Raw genomic sequence first — 27,212 nt, 5'->3', positions numbered from 1 at the left:
GCCATTTAGCATCAATCAAAATAATTTTACAGGTCCTACACTGATTGACTTTGTTCTGTAATCCATACATTATTTGTTAATACAGTTGTGCACAAAACGTACTTCTAGACACTTTGCCTCTATAAATTAGACATTGTACTCATACCATCTAAGAGCCCACAAATAGAAAGTAATACCAGTGGGAGAAGCAGAGGAGTAATATGCACTGCACATTTTAGACAGTAAGAAAGTTTTGATCACCAGGGTCTGATTAAGATGATGTAATTCCAAAAATTTAAAGACAAATCTGGAGGATAGTCCCACAAGGAATTTCCCACACCATGGTTATATTGTGTAGGAGAAAATAGAACAATACCTGGGATTAATTACTTTCATAATTCAAACGATTTTCCTGGAACAGTTTGGAAAAAACAAACGATAATTCAATGATGTCACTGAAGATTTTCAATCTTCTATTTTTGTCTCTCTGTTTCATATCATAAATACCATTTGTTGTTTGTCCTTCTGATGCATGCTGCCCGTCTAGTGCTCCATCTCTGGATAATGCAAGAAACCCAAAATTACACAGCAACTAATCAAACAGGGATGAGTGTGCTTATAGATGTAGTGTGAGAGAAGAGGCATGAAGAACTATCTTTGGCAATTTAAAAACTTTAAATTTGCGGATACACTCCTTTCCTCTAGCTTCTTGAAAGATATGGCACAGTATGTTTCATGATACTTTCCATTAGTTTTTTTGTAAATAAATTCCACCTATTTTATTTTTGGTACAGGTTGCTGAAACCCTCCAGCATTTAGTGCAAAATAACCAACAACAGGTACATGCTGATGCTCCTGCCAAATTCCTACAGCTCACCCAGATTCTTCGAGCAGCAAACTATGAAAATATTCAAGCCATATGGAAGCAGTTTGCAGACAGACCCCAGTACAGGTGATTTGCTGTTATTATGTCAACCAATAGCTTGTAATACTAGAATTGTATCTGCCTAACACCTGGGATTTGTATGCTACATGCAGACGCTGGTTGCTGAATGCCATCCCAGCGGTGGGAACCATCGATGCACTGAAGGTTATTAAGCAGAAGATCCACAACCAGGAGCTGAGCCCCAGGGAGGCAGCCCAGGCTGTCACTCTAGCTGTCCAGTTCACAAGAGCAGATCACCAGACCTTGCAAGTGGCTCAAGTAAGTCTAATAAAGTGTTTTCATGTTGTTCTCTCATGTTAGTGGACATTGTGCAGTTATAGCGAACAGTGTAGTATGCGTTAGAAGGGAAGTCAAATGCATGATCAAACAACCAAATGTCCCCTTTTAAGGCCTCCTCCAAGTGGGGCCTTGGTCAGCCATTATTTCATATATAGAATACCATTCAATGAGTGTTACAGAAATGGTGCCACTGCTGATGTACAAAAAACGTTAATCCTATTTACATCCAAATAACAGGAACAATAGTAGGGATGCATAGTTCTCCAAGAACACTCGACCACAGTTAATTTTAAAGTCAGGTTTTGAGTCACCCACAGCTACAGATATCTTTTCCCTTTCAATGACGATTTAAATTCTGCTTACCCATCCATCTGTGGTTGATATGACTTCCCTTCTCCTATGTTCTGTTGAACTTTGATCGTCTGTAAAGAGACCAGGTGGCGTTTGTTTTCCTGATCGAAGATTTGCAGTTTGATACAGGGCATACCATTAGAACATACAGCGGTACCATTGAGTGTTCAGTGTAAAAATGTCATCTAATTTTGTTATCACTTCATTGCAGCTAAAGTTGAACTATTGTAGTGTCCAATAAAAAAAAAATATTAAAGAGGAAAAAAAACAACAAGGCGATGGGTGGACTGATTGCAAAAAGTCACAACCACTATCAAACTTTTGGGCTGCATTCCAGTCTATGATTTTCAGCCCAGTAAGCAACTTATTACGTCCAAATCAGCTTAGGGGCTGCTTGAATAGGAACAACAATGCACAAACACGAGGCATGGTCTGTATGAGAACCCATGCAATCCCAGACAAGTTTTGGCCTATTTAGGCCTTGTCAATGAGGTATACCTTCAATCCCATGGCACAATGAGCATGGGACCAAAACTGTTCCACTTCAGATAGAGACCAGCCTTATGCATGTCTATATTTGTCCTGTTCCAGTATGAATAATCAAGCTTAAACTCCCTCTGAATGAGAACACAAGCAACCCAAATCTTTTTTCCGCCACTATGGCACTTCAACTTGTCTGGGGTTGCTTGTGTCATCAGGGACTGTCTGGCAGTTTGGACTGAACTGTTCCCATTGAAACAGGATCAGGGCTCATTTTCATTTGATTGGCCTCTGCTAGATTGGCATAGTGTATGGAAAACACTGGACTGGAATACGGCCCCCAAGAGATTTGCTCTGCCTGAGATTATGTACAGCATTCGATCCATCATATCGGTGTCTGATGCAATTTGTGAAAATGTCACACTTAGGATAAATATTCAAAATTCTTCACTCTACAAAGATTGTGTTTAATTGTGTACTTTGAAGTTTTTATCTAGCATTTTATGTATTGGATACTATTACAGACCCGTGAAATTAAATTTTTGATCATGTTATACCTAAGTATGCCATACCTTCAAGCCACCATTGACTTTTAAAATCACCCTGTCGTTGCTATTACACACCCATAACATGTTAGCTCACTAATATATCCTTAGCAGTCTAGCCTCTGTGCCTCTAGTGTATGCAGTTCAATAAATAGCACTTAGGGACATGTAAAGTCCTCTCTTGTAAAATCACTTGATGAATTGTTGTTATGTAGAGTGCTGACCTCTATGATATTCCTCAATTATGTGTTTTTTGTAATGTGTTAGCCATCTTTTACTTTTTAACCCTATTCTCCATAATTGGACAAATGTAGTGAAATGTTCATACCATGTGTGGTGTATAAAATAAACACAGTCTACAAACTTCCAGTGATTAACCTCTGTCCATAACCTTGCAGGATTTAGTCAAAGAGGCAGAACATCAGAAATCCCCTGTCGTACACAAGGCAGCGATCCTGGCATACGGGTCCATGGTGAACAAGTACTGTGGGGCTCATTCTTCCTGTCCCGAGGAAGCTCTATCCGTGAGTAACTTTTCAGTATTGACAAGGAAAATTGTTTTACATATTTCTTTTATAAACACAATCAGTGTGCTTTAGTCAATCTATGCACTGAAGTATGTGCATTAATATGGTAAAACAGTATCTGTGACCATTTTATGTCCTTCAAAAATTTAACAAACAACAAGAAATATGCCAATACTGATCCACTATTTAAATTATTTCAAACAAGGGTGCAAAAGCCATAAAACAATACACCTGTAAGCTCATTAGTAGCTTTTATTTCAATAGCACAGTATATTTTCAATAGTTTTTCCTCCAAAAGGGAACACATGACTAAATGTGATGAACAAACAATAAATTATGAAAACATTTCAACACCAATAATCAATCCACTTGCATTCACATACTTCCAAACACATTCACTCTACACAACACCATACATATTCAACCTACTTGGTGCAAAAAGAAGTGGGACAAGTAATCCACCCAGAAAGCACCTATAATGCCAAACAAAACTGTGGTTAACTTACAAAAATATTTTTTCTATAACAGTACCCTGTACAATATTTACACTAATCGAATATTTGCATTAATCAGGCACAACACAAACAAGCCTAATCAACAAAACCACTGTTTGGCAAAAAAACGTGGTCTACGCATTCCAAATCCCTTTGTTCATGGGATTGTCTTCAGGACCAGAAACAACTATTCTGAAAAAGCCACAAGATCAGTTTCAAAGAAAGTAGTTGATGAAGCTGTCGAAAGTAGTTGATGAATGCCCACTCTAGCAGTTCATAAATGACTTGACTCAAAGGTCCAATAATTGATGGTGACGGCATCCTTCAGCACCATCTGGTGCTTGAAAAAATCCAGCTTCGTATAATCCTTTTTTGAGCGTGTGCTGCAACAATGTTTCATGCATGAATGAAGCAAGGTTCCCTTTCCAAACAGTCGTAACACTCAATATCACCTACCACAATTTAGCCAGTGCCAGTCATTTGCGCACACTAGTGCTCAAATTCAACCAATGGAAAGAATTCTTCGACGTGCATTGCACATGTCCAATAGACCATTGCTCGAGGAGAGCCCTTAGCTTGGAAACTGAATTTGAAACCCAGTTATTCACTGCTATGGCAAAAGAGAAGTAAGAACTACAAAAACACAAACCACCTCTAATTTGGATTATGGTAAGAGGAAGAAAGTGAGACAGAGAGGTCATTAGACAGGGTGACAGAATTATGGGTAAATTATTTTAATACAAAAAAAGAAGGTACAAATAAAGAATCGGAAAGAGAACCTGAGAGTGAAAAAGTGTTAAAATGATGAGCATTAGATGTGTTTCTTTTGCAGCCTTTACATGACTTGGCAGCTGAAGCGGCCAACAATGCCCATGAAGAGGACATGGCACTGGCTCTGAAGGCTCTTGGAAATGCAGGACAGCCGGCCAGTATCAAGCGGATCCAGAAGTTCTTGCCAGGATTCTCTTCCAGCGCTTATCAGCTGCCTGTCAGGATCCAGACTGATGCAGTGATGGCTTTGAGGAACATTGTGAAGGAGGATCCAAGAAGGGTAAGAAAGAAGGAGCCAGATTCATCAAAACAACCATCATACTAAAATGCATATCAGAACCAAAAGAATAATTGTATAACTCACCCTGAGCACAATATGTGATTGAATATCCATTTCAGTTGGTTGGTTTGCCTACATACAATCACCATAAAAAACCCTAAAAGAACTCTTAAGTTTCATACTTATACAAAATACAAATAATAATGTCATGTATGTGTTGCTTTGTGCACTGATTTATCGTCTTTTGGGTCTTTAAAGGACAATTTAGCTTTCAGATCTTGGCTACCCTTAACAAATAGGTGGTGCTCTCCCATAGATGTCTTTCCAAATGTTGTTCAAATAGCGCATTCGAGTGTGTATGCCATCATACATGTATATGTGTGACTTTAATCTGCACACGTTTTCGTAAAACTTCTAATATCACATTCTGATATCAGTATATAGCCCAGATGGAGAGTGACTTTAAGATATCTCAGATTTACCGTAAACTATTGTTAGTTAGCAAAGGAAGCATTCATTGATCTATTGTATGTCCCTAGCAATAAGAATAAATTTAGCCTTCTATGTAATGTCTGTGTAGTACCAAAGTAGTGGAATTCTATAGGCACATCACAGTATGAGTGTAAAGAGTCTACAGAAAAAGAAGTTCATTCTTCAGGCACTTTGGTAGCAATTTTACATTAGGTCTGCCTTCTTTTAAAGCAACACAAAAGAAAATAGACCACATATGTTAAACCTAATATGAGTATACATGTATTCCACATTGATATAATTTAATATACTCACATGCTTCACTGGATTGATGGTTACAAAATCAGTTGTTCTTTATGTTTGGGATTCAGGAAGACTTTCTAAGAAGTGGACAATTTTTAGTTCAGTGATGTTTTCTGATATAAAATATCATAAACAAAACATGAGGGGTGCAGAAGTCTCTTGTCAGAATCAGGTGCCTTCTAAGTGTAATTTAATGGAGATCCAGTAGGACAATAGAGTGTGTCTTGTTTCTGTTAACATTTGATAGGCAGCAGCTTATTTTGTAATATGCTTTTAACCATTATGGAGACACACAATAGGTAACTGCATTCTAAATATAGTTTTTATTTTCTTTATTATACGTTTTTACTCACACCACCAGAAGTGATTAACCCACTTTGGTTCATCTACTAAAGTAACACCAGATTTTCCAATGTTTCCCTTACATAAATATTTCATCATTAATTTAAATTATAATTTAAGAAAAAGGCCTCTGATGCACAAATGTGGTTATGTCTCAGATAAGTATAGCCATTCCCTATGAAGCATTCCAATTGCATACTTTTCCCACAAAATCTTCCTAATCCTATGTATATGAAGTCTCTAAATTTTAGAAAATCCTCATCCTTATATTATGATGCCTCACATTGCTGACCTGACAGTTTTGCATGCAGGGTTTCAGATGTTGTTATACAAAGGTCTGCTTTACTTAAGAGAAGGTTTGTAACAAAGATCAGAAATATGAATTTAGAGGGAATACACTGTGTTTTATGGTAATTGTTTCACGTTAACATATTGATTCTCATGTCCAGAGCTTTGCAGGACCAGGCACATTAACAAATATGCAGGTCCACTCCTTGAGAATGGTAAAAGTGCTGTTGGAGTGCACATCTCGTATTGAGTGTGCCTGCTTCACTGATACTCTGCCATGTCTGATTACTTGCACATTTTGAAAATAAAACTTTTAATTACACTTTGTTGCTTCTTATGTGGTAAATTGAGTATTTTACCTAAATCCTTTAATAGTAGTTGAATATTCATAGCACCTGGTGATTCTGTTGTAGTTGTTGCACTGAAGATAGATGGTTTGAAAGTTGGACAAGTATTGATGGTTGCATGTCAGCCATCCTGATATCATCTTACACAGATGAAGAAATAACTGAGCAGAAAGGCGCCTCTTTAGTGACTACACACCCCACAGGGTATCAAGCTATTTATCAGTACAAATAGATCTATTTTATACAAAGGTAAATTTGAATCACAGGATACTGGTTATGTGTTTTGACGCTAGATATTTCAATTGATATATTATGTTTCTCTCTGTAGGTTCAGGAAATTCTTCTGCAGATCTTCATGGACCGACGAGCTCGTACTGAAGTTCGGATGATGGCCTCTGTGGTTCTGTTTGAAACCAAGCCTGGTCTCGCCTTAGTGACAACCATCGCCAACATTGCATCAAAGGAGAGCAAAGTGAACCTACAACTCGCAAGCTTCGTATATTCACAGATGAAGGCCTTGTCCAGAAACCGTGTCCCATCGCTCCATCAAGTGTAAGCATCAAAGTGGAAGATTATGTTATGGATAAAACCTTAGAATAAAATGTAATCATATATGCCAAATCATTTGTAACAAGACCTCAGTGATAAGAGTTAACATCATTTCCTTTAGAGCTGCTGCTTCCAGTGTTGCTGTAAAGATGTTGAACCCCATGCTCGACAGAATGAGCTATCGTTACAGCAAAGCTTTACATGTCGGTTCATTCCAACGTAAGTACATAAAACGTTTGGCAGACACTTTTCCAATTGTTTTGCCTGTCTGCTTACAAGTTTCCCTAACCCTACCAGCTATGATGTAGGCCAGACAAATGCATAATACAGAAATATATAGTTGACCCTTGAAGTTCCATAGAACTATGACTACAATTAATTAATAGTGTTCATTTAAGAGAAATGCAAGTAAATCGCAATTATCATAATATTTTTACTACAAACTATCAAAAGTCAACCACTTTTTTAAAGACAGAAGATATTTTGAAAGCATGGATTGCTTTTAACCCTCACTCACTATCATAATTGCCTTCAGTACCAAATATTGGTGCTCTAACACAAACACGCCCTCCACATTGTCAGGAGGAAGACAGTGTGCTGGTGATACCAGGAGTACACCAAGTGTCTCGGATGTGGAGATCTGGAGGTACCCAAATTGAAAGAAAAATAACTCGTAGCTTCAGAATGGAAAGTTAAATTAGTGTTTGAGGACACCTTGATCTAGTGAGTACACACCACATATTTGATGGTGACACAGATAAGAACAATTAAAATTAAAATGTGGGGGGATACGAAATACCTAGGCAGTGATAATCGATCATTTGTGGTTTTCCCTATTTCCACACAGTGCTAAGGTTGTAAACATTGACTGCCATTGGATCAGAATGAGATACCACTCAGAATGTGCCTATGAAATAGGGCTTGTTGTGAAAGTGTATTTCCAGAAGTTGTTCCTCATGGAAGATGCCTCTATTGACATTTATATGAATTGCAAATGTGATATGTGCCTCACTTGGCCAATAACACATTCCTCATAAACGAACATGGATGATCAGCATCTTTAGGTGGTATGTAGAAGTGAAATATGAGTTTTCTGTGCGTATATATAATCTGAGAACATTTTCTCAGAATCTTTTATATATTTCAAGCTCAATGCATTTCACGCTGATGGCGCACAATCTTATTATCAAGTGCACATGTCCTGGTAACTTAGAATCTTGTACAGTGTCTTAACTTGTCATGCACTTATGCAAGGGCCACAATAAAGCAGCAGGAAGATGAACCATCCATTCCATTTTTTAAAGAACATGTATTTATTGTTTTACTTTAGATGCACTTATGGCTGGAGCAACTGCAGATGTCTTTATCATGAACAGCGCAAACACAATGTTCCCAGTGTTCCTCCTTGCCAAAACCAGAGGGTACATCCTCGGCGCAGAGGCTGATATTCTTGAGGTAAAGATTGCTAGTTTGCCATGGTAAAGGAGCCTACTTCTAGACCAGTAAATACAGAATGGATGAATTGTCATTTTAACCAAAGCACTGAAACCTTCAAACCACTACTCTGACCCTTTACCTGCAAATTTCTTGATTGCGATGAAGAATTCTATGCTTCCACTTTGGACCAAGATATTCAATGCCACCCTACTTCAAGGCAATATCCCTGATTACCTAAATACGGGGCAGCTAACTCCCATTTTCAAAACTCCCATGGCTGACCACGAAGACCTCAACAACTTCCTCCCAATCACCAACATTCCGACTCTGGTGAAGCGCCTCAATAGATGTGTCTATGTACACTTTGCAACTACATAGACCAATTTCATTACCTTGACCAATTCCAATTTTGCTTCTCTCTGGGTCACAGGCCTATTACACACATAGTTGATGACATTAAAAATACTGGATCAAAACTAATCTTGCCTTCTAATCCTCCTCGACCTCTCATCAACTTTTGATACACATGACAGCCTCATAAAATGCAGATTGGGTCTATCTAGGTCTGTTTTCAACTGGTTCACATCATTTCACCACAAAAGGATACAAAAATTAAGGTCAATCTGTCTCTTTCCAAGTCTACACCACCGGTCACACTAGGGGTCCACAGGGCTCCAAGCTCTCATCCACTCTCTTCAACCTGTACATGGAGCCTTTAATTAAAATCTTGAAATCATCTAACACCAACTATCACATGTATGCCGATGACACCCAACTTGACTTGACAATCCCTTCCCTGAGGCTATCAGGCCCCTCAACGTATCTCATCTATTAACTCTCAAAAGGAATTACTCCTAATTCCCCCACCCAAGCAATTTCCCCTTATTGAAGAATATTTGAAACAACTAACTGCTTTTAACTGCGTGCTACAATCCCTAGTAATGTCCAGGCTGTACTATGGAAGTGCAACCCTTTGAGATTTATTGAGATACAAGATGGCCTTAACTCCGCAGCAAGGCTCATCACAGGATCCAAAAGAAACAACCTCATCTCAACAGATTTGAAATCTCTAAACTGGCACCCATGTAAGGCTAAGATTCCACTACTAATTGCCTGTATAACCCACAATGCCCTACACTTTAACACCTCACTGTACATTGTGCAAAAAACTGGATTGATCTGGTGGCTGTAGGTCCTCTAGAAGCACCTGCACTTTATTGTTGAAACTACAGTAATTTCATAAATAGAAAACCTACAACTGTGCCTTCTCGGGCATTGTCCCTAGAATTTGGAACTCCCTGCCCTCTGAATCCAGACTGAATCCCTTACCTGTGACTTTCAAAAAAGAAGTTTAAGCCTTGCTGATGAATACTAGAATTCACGAACTCTACCTCTGGACCACGTTATGGAGCATTTTCTTCACCCATATTTGCAATTTCCTACCAATGCTTCTGTTTGTTTTCATATTTGCATTGTCCTTCAGGACGAATTAATACCACCTCCCCTTGACTTTGCAACAGCTATTTTCATTCTTGAATTTGTTATTTCATTTTGATCCACTTGTTTCCTTTCCCTGACTATATGTAAAGTGCTCTGATAACTTCTTGGGTCTTGTTTGCACTTTATAAAACCTTATTAATAAAAATGAATAGAATAATTAAAGGTAGATATAGTAAAATGTGTATCAGAAAATAGGAGAAACCTTGCAAACCAAAAGCCAACTGTCATGCTGCTGTAAGGGAATAACTATTGCAGTTCATAATGTACCAAATCAGTGATCAACATGTTGCTAACTGATAAATCATCGCTCTCTACAGAAACTTACATTCGAATATTTGTTACTAGATTGCTGTCCGAGCTGAAGGTCTGGAACAAGCTCTCAGGAAACAGAATACTCAGTTTGCTGAATACCCAATGCGCAAAAAAATCCAGCAGATTGTAAAAACGGTAAGGTATTCATTCACATTTGTTGAACTTATTATTTACACACAATAGATTTAATGGCAGCATTTCCATAAATACCAGGGCACACCCAATTCTACTTCAGTCAGACAATGCCTGTCAAACATCAGACACACTCCCACCGAAAGTCTCACACAAGTTCTCAATATGTGCACTGTTGCTAACATTAACCATTTCAGGTAGTCATTGAATCACACAAGAGTATTGTTTGAAAATACATTTTTCCTAAAATTGCTCAAATTATTTTGGTTATGATTTAGAAGCAGGCAGCTATGTGAAACCCACAGGTTCCTATCAGATATAAATCTACCACTGGGTGTGTTACTGATGGCTGCATGGTGTGACTGCTGTCTGGATTTGCTGCCTCTGCCACAAACCAGAAGATGTTTACAAAAATGCAAACCTTTGTATTATTATGTTTGGTAACACTAAATTTTCATTTAAAAATTTCCAACAAAACTAAATAGAGCCTAACAATGAATATTAAATCAGTCTTTGCTGCTAGAGTCATGAAGAAGAGGTATAGGAATTGATCTGTCTAATGATAACGAGCCTTTTGGAAAATGCAGGTCTTTCTTTGTGCCTGAAATGTCATTTGGTCTGGCTAGCATGTGTTAAGATATTAAATAGACTAGGTCACTCCATTTTTTGTTGCACTATGAACAAATCATTTGGGTGCAATTACAGTGACCCATCGGAGTTGAAGACACTTACACAAAATGAAGCTAATTTAAATCTCACTTGACACATGAGCTCCTTGTTTCTACTTTTCTAGCAGAGCACCACACATCATTCAGATTTCTGCCTTGTTGGTGAGTCGTGTATTGATGAAAGCGCTACAGCTAACACATCATGAGCCCCCTTGTAAAACTTGACTTCAAACCACTCATCATGCATTAGTGGCCTGTAATCATTACTTGTGAAACAATGTCCTTGAAATGCAATCTGTTTGCACTCTGAGTATGGGAGATATTGAGTTCCCTGCATATGTCAGTCCCAGGCAGGAAAAATAGGCCCATCCTATTTATGAGGCCAACAGAGGTATAGACCAAGTGCATAGGCCAGGTGACCTATACATTTGGTCTATACTGCTGTTAGCCTCGTACATTGGGTGTGGAAGGTGGGTTATCGGGTCAAGAGTTTCCAACGCCAGAGCCTGCTTGTGGCTCTGCTGTCTGAAACATAATGGGTGTCCGAACCCAAACTTAAGTGGAGGAACTTACATTTTTGTGGCACAGGACCATTAATGAATTACAGCAGGATGCTCATTCTGCCTAAATCTAAATGCTGTCCATAGTTTCCCATTACATAAGCTGGCCAAATGGTGGGCTGGCACTAGTGGTTAGATATTTCAACTATCGGTGCTATTGCAATCCATTTATTTAATGTGTGACTACTGTGGTGACAGACACATAGAACAATTGCTTTAGGTCATGTGAGGGACTTCAATAAGTATCCTAAGAACCCTCTCTGATGTCGGGCATCCAGAGACCCAACTTCTCCATGGGAAGATGATCTCAATCAACATATGTTGGATGGGTGGTCTCAGAATCTGTAGCACTCTCTCTGAGGAAGATGATATCTTTCTTTTGTCACAGCCAAGACAGAGAATCCTCAAGCAAACATCCTTAGAGAAGCAGCTCCGAGTGTCACTTCTTCTCAGTTTTTAACAAGTTGCTAAAAACCCAGATGTACACTGATGCAGCCCATGCCTTGGGCAAAGGTTTACTGGCTAAGATTTAGTCTGAATGGTATCTGCTTTCAAGAACATTGCATCAAACACTAATTACTTAGTGAAGTTAGTTTTACAAAGCATTTTGGTTTTATAAAGCTGTTTTGTATTTCTTACTACTTGTATTCTCTGTTTCCACAGCTGCTGGGCTTTAAGGCTCTGCCTGCAGATGCCCCATTAATCTCAACTTACATCAAGCTGTTTGGTCAGGAGATGGCCTTCCTTGACATTGACAAGGAATTTATTCAGACTGCCATTAAGGTAACAACAGCTCAATTCTGCATTCTCATAGCTTTCTACAGCAGCAGTACCTCTCATTCAACGATCCTCTGTTTTTTTCACTCACTACAGGCTCTCAATGAACCAGCAGCAAGACACAGTATGGTGAAGACTGTTATCAACAAACTTCTTAATGGTGTTGCAGGTCAATATTCCCAACCGGTGTTTGCAGCTGAAGTTCGACAGATCGTTCCCACTTGTGTTGGTCTGCCCATGGAATTGAGCATATATTCTGCTGCTGTAGTGAATGCTGCACTTAACAGTAAGTTTCTAATATTCACTTATTTAATACTTATATCAAGAAATTATGATGAGAATAACAGTTTAATATTGAGTTAGTGCTGCACAGAGATGTGGGCCTATTTTGAATGTTTGTATCTGTCTGCTCCAATACTAATCTTTCTTTTTGCAGCTGATGTGAAGGTGACTCCCTCTCCATCCTCGGATTTCAGCCTTGCTCAGCTTCTTGAGTCTAATATCCAAGTTCATGCTGATGTAGCTCCAAGGTAAAATAAATATACATTAATTTATCCAATGAAGACTGGCGGAAATGTAAGTGACAAAAATTATCATTGTTAATATCCAGCGTGACTGAACATTGTGCACCTACATTTGAAAAAATTGCCATAATCCTAATGATTTTTTTTAATCCTAAAAAGTTAGATATAACAATTTGGCCCCAAGTATATGCCAGGTGTAACCAGGTGCTGAGATGCCAGGTGGCTGAAATTAATGGTTCTGGTCAGTATATTTGCACCTAACTATGGGGTCGATTAGGATGGCGGACGGACAAAGTCCTTCCGCCATCCTGTCTGGGGTAGGGACCATCCGCCACAAGGGCGGAGGTACTGTGCCCCGAATTAGGATGCGCCTGCCACAGTGGCGGGTGCATCCCGCATTGTTAACATTGCGGCCGACGGTGCTGAAAGCACCGTCTGCCGCAATGTCAAAAATGCATGTTGTGCGTTTCTTGGGACAACATGACAGGCACGTGCGGTGCCTGCCATGTTGGGGGGATGCCTGCCCACCCCCCTCCCTTCACTCTGGGGGCCCACAACGGGCCCCCAAAGCAAAGCCTGTATGCCTTTCTGTGGCAGCATTGCCTCCACGGAAAGGCATCTGCATCCGGCCATCCTAATATGGCTGGCGGTGTCTGATAGACACCGCCACCATATTAGACCTTTTCCGCCACGGTTGCAAGGCGACCGCGGCAGAAAAGCGACGGACGGTCTTCCCCTCCGCCACGGTCCCCCCGACCATTGTAATATGGCGGGGGAAAATAGGTGGCGGTCGGGCATGGATGGCGGACGCAATCCTAATTGACACCTATGACTTATATCACTTAAAATCAATGAAAGTGGGGAATAACTGTTGATTCCTAGAACTCATGGCAAAATTATGTGGGATGTAACACACACATTTTCCACCTGCTTTAACCAAGTTGGTGCTAGGGTGCTGGTGCAGGGCATGGCTGGAGAGAGGTGAGGACAGTTGATGGGACTGTTACTTGGAGCACTGCATGTTCCCCCTTGTTCTGGCTGAAGGTCAGATACGGAGAGACAGGGACAGTGCTGCACTGCAGCACTTTTCACTTACGAGTTTACTGACTTACTTGTAGTTTATTGTTTAATGTTTGTATTTACTTAAAAGCAGGAGATGCAATGTTTAATTAATGAAGCTTTGGTTGCTACCAGATTACTTAATAGAGTGTATACCTCTTAGAAAGAGTGTGGTTCAGCCCTACCTGGTTTACACTTTAAACACAACATTCTTTTAGCATGTTTATTAAACAATTCTGAAATGTCTTTTGTGTATGAGAAATGACAACATGTCCTGAGCACAAAAAAAACAAGGCTCACCTTTTCTGGATTACAAGAATGAAAGGGTTGTGTTCAAGTTCATGAGTCTTACGCTGTAATTATTATACATTGTGTATGTGTGTCTGTATATCCCATACCTTCAAAAAAGCACTTTCAAATTGCTTTCCAAACTCATAGGTTCTTATAAAAAGCCTTATACAGGCCTAGTTAAGTAGAAAACAGAAATATATTATCATGCATCCCACTTTCCTCTGATTTCTATAAACTGCATATTTGGAGAGATTTACAATATTTGTCTTGTACTATTAATACCAATGATATTGATAATAGCTTAAGGATTATTTCAAATTTTCGGTATGTTGAAATGGACAAGCAGAGAAACGGGTATAGAAAATTTAGTTGGTTTTACTTTTATTAACCAACTGCCTGAAAAATAGTCTTAACAACTGTGGGAGTTTAAGTGGGCCACTAGATCAGGATGATGGGTGAGTAACCACAGGCATTTGATGCATGCTCTTCCAAAGTTCCCACAAAAATAGGCTAAGTGGAGCAAGCAAAAAAGCTTCTTAAATGTATCCTGCCATTGGGTTTTATGAGTTAGGTTGAAAGCGTACTCTAGGGAAATAAGGAATATACAAAACCAATGATTGAAAAAGCAGGAAAATTAAAAGAATAATGGATATGTAGTTGTAATCTCTGCTTTGAAATAGTTAACTATAGTATACAGTCCGTACTGATTTTGCTTTACTAAAAGAATACAGGTGAAATATAGGAACATGTTTTAGAAGCAATTCAATGTGAGCAACAAAATGATGGACTTTAACAGAAGTCAAAAAATACTATCAATCTGTGTGGTCCTTGAGCAGAACAGATGCCAATGTCTAAGCCGATTCATGTATAACTACAGTTTAATAAGACTTTGATTATTGGATCAGTGAGTGCAATCACCAATGAGGTTGAAGCATAATCAGCTCACTGGCGACAAAACAGAGATAATCCTCTTTAGGTTGAAGGGAGGTGTATCTATTCCACTGATGAAAGTTTCCTTCACTGAGTTACTTTAATAGATCAAACTTAAGTATGAACTTTAAGTTAGACGACAAACTGGCAATGTAGAGCACAACATTTACTTCCAAGCAGCACTGTTAACATAGTAAGTTTAGACTTTCTCTGGCTCTTCGTAAATATGATGATAACTTGCAAGATAGAGGTTGATTCAATGACTCAAATTAGTCCTTCAAAATAGTTTGAAGGTCTATATCTTTACATGAAACTCCACATCATACAGCGCTTAAATACCAGACTGCCTCCTAGAACAGACAGGAGCATTATGATCATCTGAAATTAACTTGCTGAATATCTTTAAATGCCAAGGACAGAAGATGGGGAAAGAAGCCTCTCATTGCTACAACCCAGATTGTGAATTGCTATTCCTGCCATTAGAAGAGCCAGTACCCTAGAATTTGCTGCTTGGAATAAGTGAATCAAGAATCCAAAGAAATTGAATGTGGATAGACATGTAGTTTTTTTGGACAAAGCTTCATCAATTAGGTTGTAGCATACAAACTTGAAAAACCTTGCAAAACTTAGAGTACAATTTTTGTAGAGTAAGTGCAACAGAGATGTTGTTCAATAGTGTCCAACTAATATGTGTAGTACAACTGAGCCCTCGCATTTACAAGAACGTACATAAGCTGCACATAACTAATATAATTATTTTGAATCAAACATTTCGGTGAGGAAAGATGTTCATATTTCCAAAATAGTGTTTTAAAGAGCAATTTAGCCTTATCAATAGCAGTTTATTAAGGTTGTAGCCATTACATGAGCTTAATGTGAATGTTATCTGTCACTAGGACCTTTTTCTTACCTCTATTTGCTGATTGGGTTTTAGAATTTTTCTTCCACATACATATAGATGGAGGACGATGAATGGGAGGCGTTCAGTTTGTCCTGGTGGAGCATTAGCAGTGTGCACAGTCATCATTTTCCTATTTTGCAAAAGAAGAAAGAAAACTACCATTCCCAGAATAAAATTGCACCTTTATATGGCCACAAACCCTCACGGTGACTCCCAATATGTCTGTACAGTTAAGTACACATTATAGTAGAAACTTGTGATAAGGTTAAACAGTGGGGGTCTGGCTGAGAGGGCCAAGATGGCAGTTGCACTTTGAGAGTGCTCCATGACCTCCTCCCAAATCTGCTGTTATCCTCCATTGTCAGCCACACTGGTGACTCCCAATAACCTGAGGCCTAGGGAAAGGCCGACCATTCCAGTGTAACAAAAGGACAACTGAGATGCTGGTCAAGGCAGGCAAGAGGTATGGCCATAACATTCCGCAAAGCAGGACTGACATCGGAACAGTTGCAGCTCCAAGGAGAGACAGTGCTGCAGCTGAGAGAGAACACATCCGGGTATTTGGGGAGGCTGCGGACGCTGCAGAGGTTGCCTGCACCAAAGCTGCATGACTGTGGTCACAAGGTGGGTGATTGGCTATGGCCTTGTCTGCAGTATTCCACAGCTTTGTGCCCCCCAACAGAAGTGGGCTAGGAACCCTGCAGGAGGCACCCAATAGTTCACGGCCCACTCCTGCCTGGGAAATATTTAACCACAGGAGCTGTTGCTCATAAGAGGATGTACCCTTCCCTCCCACACTGGACACACATGCAGTCGGCTGTTGCCTGCTTATACTGCCCACCATTCTCAAAGAACCACTGGGGGCAAGTGGGCTTACGGTAGATCACCAACAAGCTGAATCTACTGCCACCCTTTGCCCCCTAGCCACACCTGATATTCCTGAGCCAGATCACACCAGACCCACATGGGCATGGCCCGGGATGCATTCTCAATGACCACTTATTTCCCACTGTACCTAGTGAGGCGAGGGACTTCTGTGAGGGGCGGGGAGCAGAAAATGCCTATCATGGGCATTGAAAAGAGGCTGCCGTAGGGACACAAATCCCGAGAGACTAGGGCTTCCCTCCCCCAATAGAGACATGCAACAGTAGTCTGCTGGCTCCTTCTGCTGCCCTTCCCCTCCGCAAGGACCTCCTTCGGGGGGTTAACAGGCCAGTGACATGACATCCAACATCAGGCCCTCTGCAGGGAAACTTGGGCAACAAAGATGCTGCAGCACTACAGATCTCCGTGGGAGACTCACGAGATAGCCCCTGAGCTGGTCACCCTTGCCTGGGCCTTGGTGGATTCAGGGTAAGTCCTGGAGAAACCAGAGGTCAGAAGGTGCCATCAGCCTGTCCCCAGAGACCTGTGGAATCTTTGTGTTACCCTACCCCTGCCCTTACCTCCAAGAACAGTGTGGGGTGGGCACTGCATCATGGGGGAAAGACAATGGCATGGGTGCTCAATCTAAAATGAACGAATACATGCATCGCTCCTCTGGTGTGACCGGACCCCACAAGAATGTCTCATGCAGCTCCCTATGGAATCTGGAGATCCCGCAACCATCCTGCATGCCATCCGGTCCTTCCAGAAAGCAGCAGAATCCAAAATAGGAGTGATAAAAGTGGATGTATCGATCCTACGCCAAGATCTCCAGAATGTGGCATCCAAGGTTACCGAAGCGGAGAGCAGGGTCTTGAGCCTTGAGGATGACATGGCAACCTTGAAAACGAGAGCTCCAGGCTGCTGTCCACTCTCATTGCCCTTGAAACTCAAGCAGAAGACAGCATAAAATAGGTCTCACAGAAAAAAGGTTGCGCCAGAATAACTTATTCTTTGTCGATTTCCCTGAAGATACGAAGATTAAGAACACTGATTCCTTCCTAGAATTCTGGCTTGTGTCCTTTATGCTCTCAGGTCACCTGTCCAACTTACTCATAATTGGAAGGATTCACTGCTCCCTAGCACAATGACCCCTACTGGGGGGCCCCAAAGACCTCTGATTGTATTAACCCCTTCGATGCTTGTGACGGAACCATTCCGTCATCAGTCACGGTTGAGCTGTGCTAATGACGGAATCGTTCCGTCACAACCACACCCACTTATGGAATGTCCAGCACACTGAGGAAATCGGGGCCGCACGGAAGGTGTTAATATAGAACTATAGAGGGACACACATGATCTGTTGAGGAAGCCAAACAAAAAATGTGTGCCATGAGCCACCACTATATGCTGATATTCCTAGCACAACTCTAAGTCCTCCTTCAAAAGAGATCCTATTTCTTTGAGACACCCTAGGCAGCATGGTAGAGGGTAATGGAGAGGTCTGAACTACTGGTTCCTGGGACTCATTGGGGGTGTTCCCCGAGCAACACCTCTTGTGCAGCAGCGACTGCACCACAATAATCCTCCTGGTGCTGGGCCAGTACCAATCAAGGGTAGGCACTTTACCCCCTCTGACAGCCCACCCACACGCCATGATACCTGAAACTGAGAGACGAACCAAACCTAGATCATCTTCACCAATGGGGTCACCTCTGTCGTGGAGACTCAATTCAAGAAGAGAGTCTGGATACAGAACACTTGAGCAGAGACCTTATGACTACTATGGTTCGTCCTGGTACTATATAGTGTGAATGGAAAAATGACTGTGTGATCCTGGGACGGAGGGGGCCTAACTCTAAAGACCGTTATCTTTGGTCTGTGTTTGTTTATGAGATTTTTAAGCGGATGTATGAGGCGACAAATGGTTCTGGGGAGGAAGTGCAGGTCGGTGTTGTTGGGGGAGGTGACATTATGGTGATCTTCTGTTAGTTTGTTGTTTGTTGAGCCAGACCTTTTTCCCTAGGCCCTGATACAAAACACAAACAACTTGTAAACATCGGTATTTTTTTAGCAAATTGCTCACCAGGATGAAGACACCTCACGCAGGGACTCCAACACATCTAAAACCGCATCCCAGATAAAATGACGTTCTTAATGGCTTGAAATTTGAACAGTCTCCTGGACCGCATAAAATGATTTGTAGTGCTAAAATATGCCACCAAATCCAACCCTAAATCCTAATGTTACAAGAGATTCATGTTTCTCATTTCCTCCAAGTGCCTTTAACTTGAAGGATCTTGGAAGAACAATTTTGCTGGTCTATTGCTGCCAAGCTAATGATCCAGGAATTTGTAAGCAGCATATTATTTCTAAATATGGGTTTACCTTTTCCTTTCTCTATCTACTATGGCAGATCATATTATCTTATATCAGGACTAACATGAATGTGTACCCTAAATTTAAATTATTTCATATTACCTCACACTGGTGGCTTTCCTCTACAAATCAAGTGTCGCACATATTGTGTTAATAAATACTCAAACTCAAAAGATATGTGGTAGATGAGAATTTCCTATTGTATGCATGCAGTCCTACTATGACCACCGGCTGCCGGTCCACAATATATTGGTGTCTCACTAGTGCGTTCATGACCACAAATAGTACCATTTTTCTTTCAGTGTGTCCAAGCACACAGTGGCGACTATGGGTATCAACACCCACCTCATCCAGGCTGGAATTGAGTTTCATGCCAAGGTTCGTGCAAATACCCCAATGAAATTCACAGCCAAGATTGACATGAAAGAGAAAAATATCAAGGTTGAGACAACGCCATGCCAGCAGGAGAATGAACTATTAATAACCAGGTATTCCATCTATTTGTATATATTTGTTAACATGGATTTGTTGCAGTGCTGAGGTGTTGTTTCCTTTATCATAAAAAATTCTTAAAACTTTAAAAATAGTTTTCCTGAGAAATTGACGTGACTACATTTTATAACTAGAGGATCTTAATGTTTCTTTGATTTGGTAAATTATCAAGGTTCTAAGCATTCCTTTTTAACAAGGCAAAAGCACTGACATGTAGAAAAAAACATCTTTGGTACTGCATTGCCTAACCGGTTGCTGTGCTTCATAAAATATTCCCTTTGTTTTAACGATAAATGAGAAGATATGCACCACTCACCTATAATTTCATTCTATGAGGGCAAAGGCATGAAGTTTGGTTTTTACGATATAAATGCATGGAAACAGCTGTACTAAGTGTGTGTGCTCTTAATTGAAAATGTGGAATCACTCCTAAGAAGCATACAGCTATTCTCTCTATTTTTGAAAGGTACAGGGAGAGATGGTGTAAATTTCATAGACAGCCTCACAATCTATCTCCATTTAACATGTTCGCTTAGCCCAAATATATATGGGAGTCAATTCCTGACCTAAAGAAGTGTTGGGTTATTCATATCTCTAACACTAGTTCTGGTCAGTACTTTTCGCCCCTACATGGTATTATACATCTATCACTCAGAAATGTATAGTAGGGATAGTAACCCATTACCCTTATCTTCCCAAAACAAATGCTCCAACAAACATTCCATAGTCTCTGTTATGTTTTTATCCACCAACCTTCCCTTTTTACCATTATGTCTATGAGTGAAAATGTCAAGACTAAAATGTCCTTTGCCTTAGAAAATTATGGATCTGCATAAATTGAAATGGAGAAAAAAGTATACAGTGTCACAAAAAGCAAAGTACCCTGATACTTCACTTTTGGTTTTTGTAGAAAGGGTCATCCATCTTGCTTTTTCCAGCCCCACACCTCACAAAAAATTGGCCTGTTTGGCATTAGCTGAGCATCTCTAAAACAGTAACTAAAATTACACAGTTAGGTTAGACCTTGATAACTTCATATTTCTTGAATCATTATTATATATATTGTCATCTGAGTTTCAGAGCACTGCCCTAGAGAGGTAATGGATATTTTGCCCTATCTTTACCCTCCTTTGTATAGTCCTTTCTGGACTTGACTCCATCCTAACTAGTACTGTGTTTATTTGATGAGATGCTCATAAAATATATGCTACTTGGGCCAATGACAATAAATTAAAAGCTATTTTATATATAAATAAAAGATAGATTCAACTATACACAAACCGACCAGTAGATATAAGATGGTATGTGGCAATTCCCTTCACTGAGAGTGTGTTGAAAAGTCATAAGACTTTTATTAGTAATCCATGAAACAGATGTAAGAGCTGCTAGTGGAGATATAAAATGTGTGCACCCATCACAAATTACTTGCAGCTTAAATAGCTACCAGACAAGACTTAGATAAAGTTAAACACTGCAACCTTGAGGGATAAATTGCAAGAATTAATGACACAGTCAACAGTTCAATTGAATCTGTGATTTTGTAGCCTGTCACTTCTTTATACTAAGATAAAACTGTCCCTAGTATAATCTCACATCTCCAAACATTATCTTTTGGGGTGAAATTGCTTTGTTGCCCTGTTTCTACACTTTTTAACCTTCCTCTGTTAAACAAGTATTTGTTTCATAAAAGCAGCTTGGAGTATACCTTTAAGGCTGAACTTGAACCTACATGGTCTGACATATTTATTGAGCACTGCATATTGTTTACAAGCATGTTATCCTTTTATTGCAGGCTTTTTATTATCACTACCAACAAGGCAATATTTTTGTAGGAATATATAGGACAGAATGTTTATATCTGACAATAATCTGATAATGATGTACTGGTGCCGCTCTTCCTGGGGTTACCTCATGGTTGCTCAGCATGTTGTAAACCACGATCAGATGTGCAGCCTTTAGTTAGAAGGAACATAAACTGTGAAGTCTTCAAATATAGCCCTTCATGGATGATCAACTAGGTAAAGTGTAAATAAGTACTGTTTTTCATTGGCTACCAGTGGAGTTGTTAATACAATTATTACAATCAGTTTTGTGATCGGAAGCAAGAGGTACAGCAGACCACTCTGGCGAGATGCCATATATGAGCTGCAGAGAAATAATTGTTATCCTTAACAAGGGTCAATTCATTAAAGGTCAACTCTGTGGCTCCACTACTGGATCAATCTTCCAGGGAATGCCAAATGCACATGTAAATATTTGCATTATATTTTCCAACTGTACATGGGCATTGAGGCATCTGTGTAAAAGTTAACAAAACTAAATATATACTAGTCAGAACATCTACCATATGAACGTCTTTTAAAGCATTCCTCGCCCTATGCCTGAAACCTACAAATGCAGCACATTGTCTAAGGACTAAGGGGCATATTTATTAGCCCCTTGCACTGCCAGAGCATCACCTTTTGTGGCACTCTGTCAGTGAAATCTTATCTAAGAGGCCACACAAAGCCACGTTGCGTGACTTTGAATGACAAGCTATGAATTCCCTACCAACACCCATGGATTTTGATTCTTCCTCAGATTTTCAAAACCATGTAAACCCAGTATACACCAAAAGATTATGCCTTCTGAGGTGAGGCATAACAAGGGGAAATAACTTTATTTCTCCTTGTTTTTACTTCATTACATGTGTCTTGCATTCTGCAACACACATTGAAAGAGGAACACGACTCCTAGGGTTGTTTTTGTGCAGGAAGGTGGCACTTCCTGCAGAAAAACAATCCTGCAGACAACACAGGCTGTCTTGTACCATGGTGCAAGGGTGCCTGCATTGGCCCTAGTCTGCAGAAATGCCACCAGCTCAGGGGGACAGGACAGAAATATTAGACATTTCACTTTGACGTAGGGCAGGGTAGAAAGGTTGCCCTACGCCAAAACCCCATAAATATGCATCTAAACTCAGAATGTAAAGCTCACCTCTGAACCTTCTGGTGCAGCCCCAGTCCATCCAACAGATTCATAGTATTTATTATTTGTGTCACCAGAGCTCAGGTATTTGCTGTTACAAGGAATGTAGAAGACCAGGATGCAGCCAAGAAGACCCCATTATTGACACAAGGAGCTGTGCCAAACATTCTTAAGAAACATTTTGAGACAACAGGAAAGTCATCAGCCGAAGCTGCCAGCATGATGGTAATATGGGTTTTACTACTTCACTGATTCTAATTGAAAAGGGAATAAACAGGCATATTGAAAAAAAGTTCATTTCATTCTGTTCAAAGTTCAAATGTTTTATGCAACCAAATTACAAATAAGCAAGGTTTAAAACTTAATGCTCACTTATAATCAATTACTTAGATTTCAGATCAGGACAAAGCAAAATAATTTGTGACCAGATGTGGAAATGTTTAAGAAACATATATGCCTAAAATTTTTTAACAGCACCTAATTCAATGAATGGATTGGAATTCAATAGAAAAGAAAAGCAAAGAATAATATGAAAATTTGTTGCACAAAAGGTATTGCATTCCTTTTGACTTCATGTTCACAAAATATGGTCTACATCTAAAGGAATTCTTATGAATTACCTGTACAAGACAGAGATCAACAGATAACCAGAAAATCACAAAGACAGACTGACACAATGACCACTAACTAGCTAGATGTACAGGAAGACAGACAAACAGAGAGTAAAAGTAATTTATAATTATTTCCTACATAGTCATACAACGAAGAGACCTAGCAAGACAATCACAATATGCACTACATGTACAAACATGATAAAACACATTTATGAATAATTGTTTTTCTATGTTTAAAACAGGAAGTATCATCTGAACTTTTTTCCAAGAGGTATGCCTACTCTGCAGAAGATAGAGATCACCACTATGCTGCCAGAAGTACTAATGCATATCAGTCTTGTGTGAAAGCTAAAACATTTGGCTTCCAAGTCTGCCTCGAGTACAAATCCAAAAATGCTGCTTTTCTCAGAAATTCACCTCTGTACAAATTAATTGGAGAGAATGAAGCCAAACTTGTCATAAAACCAGGTACACCTATTACAACGTTTTTAGCAATCCTTGTTTGTGTTCAGGTACACAATGTTGAACATCATTGATAATTGAAGATATATTACAGATTGTATGTAATAATTTAATTTTCCTGATTGGCTGCAGCTCATACAGATGCAGCTATTGAGAAACTGATGCTAGAGGTCCAGGCAGGACCAAAAGCGGCCTCAAAAATAATCACCATGGTAACTGTGGAAGAGAACGAAGATGAAGAGCTTGAAGACTCAGTGGTTCAAATGAAGCTGAAGAAGATTCTGGGAATTGATGAAGAATATAAGGTAATTGGTAACATAATATACTAGCCCACTCAAGAAATTGTCCTTAGTAATGTAATTTATAATAAATGGTTTTCTAATAGAGTTCACCATTATTCTTTTGAGGAAAGTTTTGCAAATATTGGACCAATATGCTTATGTAATTTTTTGTTTTAAGTTTGACTTTACTTACTGTGTTCATATCTGTTATACAACTTTTTTAATAATCATAAGAACAGCATTTGAAATGGTGGTCCATTGTCCATTGTGCAAAATTACTTTGGTCACACCAAACACCTTCTAGCATTATGTAACTGTGCAAGAAAGTATTGTTGGAGAAACACTAATGCTATTTTTCAGAGCAGATACAAGACCTTGCATTCATATTCTTATTCTGATTGCAGGTTAAAAGTGAAAGCTTGCTTAGAAAAAACAAGAAACCTCAAAGGAAAGTCAAAAAATCTAAGGAGCATGCTCCAAATGTTGCTGAGGTTGCTACATCTGGAAGGAAGAAGAGTTCATCTAGTTCATCTAGTTCATCGTCTTCCTCTTCCTCCTCATCATCCTCATCATCTAGCAGCCTCTCGAGCAGGAGCCAGAAACAAGACAGCAGAAATGCTAGAAAGAACAAAGGTCAAAGTAGTAGTAGTAGCAGCAGCAGCAGCAGCAGCAGCAGTAGCAGTAGCAGCAGCAGCAGTAAGAGCAGAAACAAAAGTAGGCCAAACAGCAGTAGCAGCAGCAGTAGCAGCAGCAGCAGCAGCAGCAGTAGCAGTAGCAGCAACAGCAAGAGAAAAAGTCCCAGGCACCATCAAACTTCTCACCATGGAAGCCAACAACAGCATCAACATAATCACAGGAAACAATGGAGCATTAGCAGCGCAAGCAGCAGCAGCAGCAGCAGCAGCAGTAGCAACGAGTCCCACAGGAAACGGGTAATGTACTGATTTTATTGTGATATGAATTATATAATTTAGACAATGTATTTAATGAAGTTAATGTAGTAATCTTTAAAGATGGGTCTACTTGTCTGCAGCTGAGCTGACTGCATGTGCAGTCCCTGACGGCAACCAGAAAGAAACACCCAACGAGGGCCAGCCTTTGCTAAGAAAGCTCCCTGGGCGTGAGTGGATGAGAAATGTTGTGCCCTTGCTGATGATTGTGAATTGAATATTCCTTTTTTCGATCAAATAGAGATCATTCACCACATTTATAGACAACAATCTTCCTTAATAAAAAACATTATACAATAGTACATAAATGGTCATAGCATAAAAGTAATACAAATTTTAAAATAATAAAAAATTAAAAGGTAATTAGGAGTGTTATCGAAAAAGTCATAATGTTATTTGTAAATTATGCCTAGCCTGTGTTGTCCTCAGCTTTACCTTGTGGTTAACAACTTAGACCTAATGCACCAGGTATAAAGCAAGTACGGCGATATGGTGAATACAAACCATTTTGTAGAATCTGATCAAAATATTCGCAGAGTATTTACTGGTCACCTGCACAATAAAAGCCGACATGGAGGTATAAGCTACTGTTTCCTAATCTGTGCATAGCAGGGACAAAAAAACATATAATGGCCTAATGATTAATGACTAAGGATACATGCAGGGCACTTCGGAGTTACAGTAGCTTGGATCCATCTACCTCTAGTGTAATTCAGGCGTAAAGATTCATACCTTAATTGTAAGTAAGGTGCACATGTCTGTGGGGGTTCAATTTCCTCCATGATTGCTTCAACTAACAATGTGCATGTAAACTCTAAAAACCTTCCTGTTAGGGTGGCCGGTGCTGCGGCTACATGACAGGAGTCCTGAATGTAAACCCAGAACTTCGCTTTTAAAAGAGGTACTGTGTCTTTCGTCAGGAATTTGTTTGGTCCAGCTCGAGTAGCTATTCAGTCTGACATCTAGGTAGTCGAACACCTTGACTTGTTCAAGCATGTTTGAGCCCACCTGATTTTCACTTTAATGCAACGGTGGGGGTTAAAAGCCATGAATTTGGTATTTGAGCAATTGGTCTCGCGACCAAAGTCAGTGCAGGTTGTTGCAAACCTGTACCTGTTCAATATATTTTGCTTGCTCATAGGTGTTTATGCAATCAGTAGCCTTTTATCTGTGAACAGGAGTGATGGAATTTGTCTGCCCGCAAAATTAGGAGGATCACACCCAGAATTGCACAGAGCTTTAATGAGCCCATTCATGTATAAGGTAAATAGGGTTGGGGCTAAGATACATCCTTGTTGCACTCCCTTGTGCACTCCTATCTTCCCAGTGAGGTTGCCCCGTTCGTTCCAGCAAATCTGGGCATCGTTATCCTGGTGCATATTCACTATAAGTTGTAGCAGCCCATTTGGCATACCAAGATCCTGCAGGGCGACCCACAATTTGGTGTGATTTACGGAGTAAAATGCTTGCTTAAGATCTACAAACACGTCATAGAGATAACCCTTTTTGATGATGACTTCCTTCCAGGTAAGCAGTAAGTAACAGAATACCTGCTCTAAGGTGCTAGTGGATTTCTGAAGCAAGCTTGTAGGTGAGACGGTATATGGTTTGCCTCAATCCAAGTGTTTAGGTGCATCAGGATCAACTTACTAAAAGCTTTCTGAGCGGTATCTACGAAGCTGATTGGTCTCTAATTGGAGGGGTCCCCTTTATCCCCTTTTTTAAAAATAGGGCTGATTTCGGGACTGTTCCAAGTACTTGGGATATCCCTTCCTTGCGCTATTGTGTTAAATGTTATGTGAAGTACGGGACCCATTATGGTGGATTCTGAACAGTTAAGATCCCCCGGTATCTTGTCTAATCCTGGAGCTTTACCCTTACCCAGGCTCCTGATTGAAGTTACAGTTTTTTCTAGAGTAAAGGAGAATGCTTCTTTTACTACTTTCTCTAGTATCAGGCTTGGATCATCCTATGCAATATCAGAGTCCTTGTTGCCATCCATGGCTTTCAGCTGTGCACATTGCTCCTCCTAAACATGTGAACGAATAAAAAAATCCTATTTTATTACCGGGTGCACTGCTCCTTTGGTCAATAAATGCCAAAATGATTTACTATTTTTCTTTCTTGATGCTTCGGCCAAAGTGCACCATTTCTCTTCCT

The 27,212-nt window shown here is 39.9% G+C and overlaps 1 protein-coding gene across 1 annotated transcript in view; it reads left to right on the top strand.

The window, feature by feature from the left end:
- Positions 1-27,212, top strand: part of LOC147660938 (vitellogenin-A2-like) — a 57,877-nt gene that overhangs the window by 9,347 nt on the left and 21,318 nt on the right. The window contains exons 8-23 of the mRNA XM_086951416.1: positions 774-931; positions 1,018-1,183; positions 2,979-3,104; positions 4,434-4,652; positions 6,732-6,955; positions 7,074-7,171; positions 8,283-8,407; positions 10,235-10,336; positions 12,225-12,344; positions 12,435-12,624; positions 12,775-12,868; positions 19,589-19,774; positions 22,823-22,970; positions 23,602-23,827; positions 23,954-24,126; positions 24,507-25,034. Coding sequence (XP_086807542.1) covers positions 774-931; positions 1,018-1,183; positions 2,979-3,104; positions 4,434-4,652; positions 6,732-6,955; positions 7,074-7,171; positions 8,283-8,407; positions 10,235-10,336; positions 12,225-12,344; positions 12,435-12,624; positions 12,775-12,868; positions 19,589-19,774; positions 22,823-22,970; positions 23,602-23,827; positions 23,954-24,126; positions 24,507-25,034 — 2,883 coding nt within the window. The remainder of the gene's footprint in view (positions 1-773; positions 932-1,017; positions 1,184-2,978; positions 3,105-4,433; positions 4,653-6,731; positions 6,956-7,073; positions 7,172-8,282; positions 8,408-10,234; positions 10,337-12,224; positions 12,345-12,434; positions 12,625-12,774; positions 12,869-19,588; positions 19,775-22,822; positions 22,971-23,601; positions 23,828-23,953; positions 24,127-24,506; positions 25,035-27,212) is intronic.

Source organism: Lissotriton vulgaris, unplaced genomic scaffold (genome assembly GCF_964263255.1).
Source record: "Lissotriton vulgaris unplaced genomic scaffold, aLisVul1.2 SCAFFOLD_3120, whole genome shotgun sequence".
In the NCBI taxonomy this organism is placed as follows: domain Eukaryota; kingdom Metazoa; phylum Chordata; class Amphibia; order Caudata; family Salamandridae; genus Lissotriton; species Lissotriton vulgaris.
The sequence above is the reverse complement of the archived record's forward strand: the minus strand, read 5'-3'. Positions and strand labels throughout refer to the sequence as shown.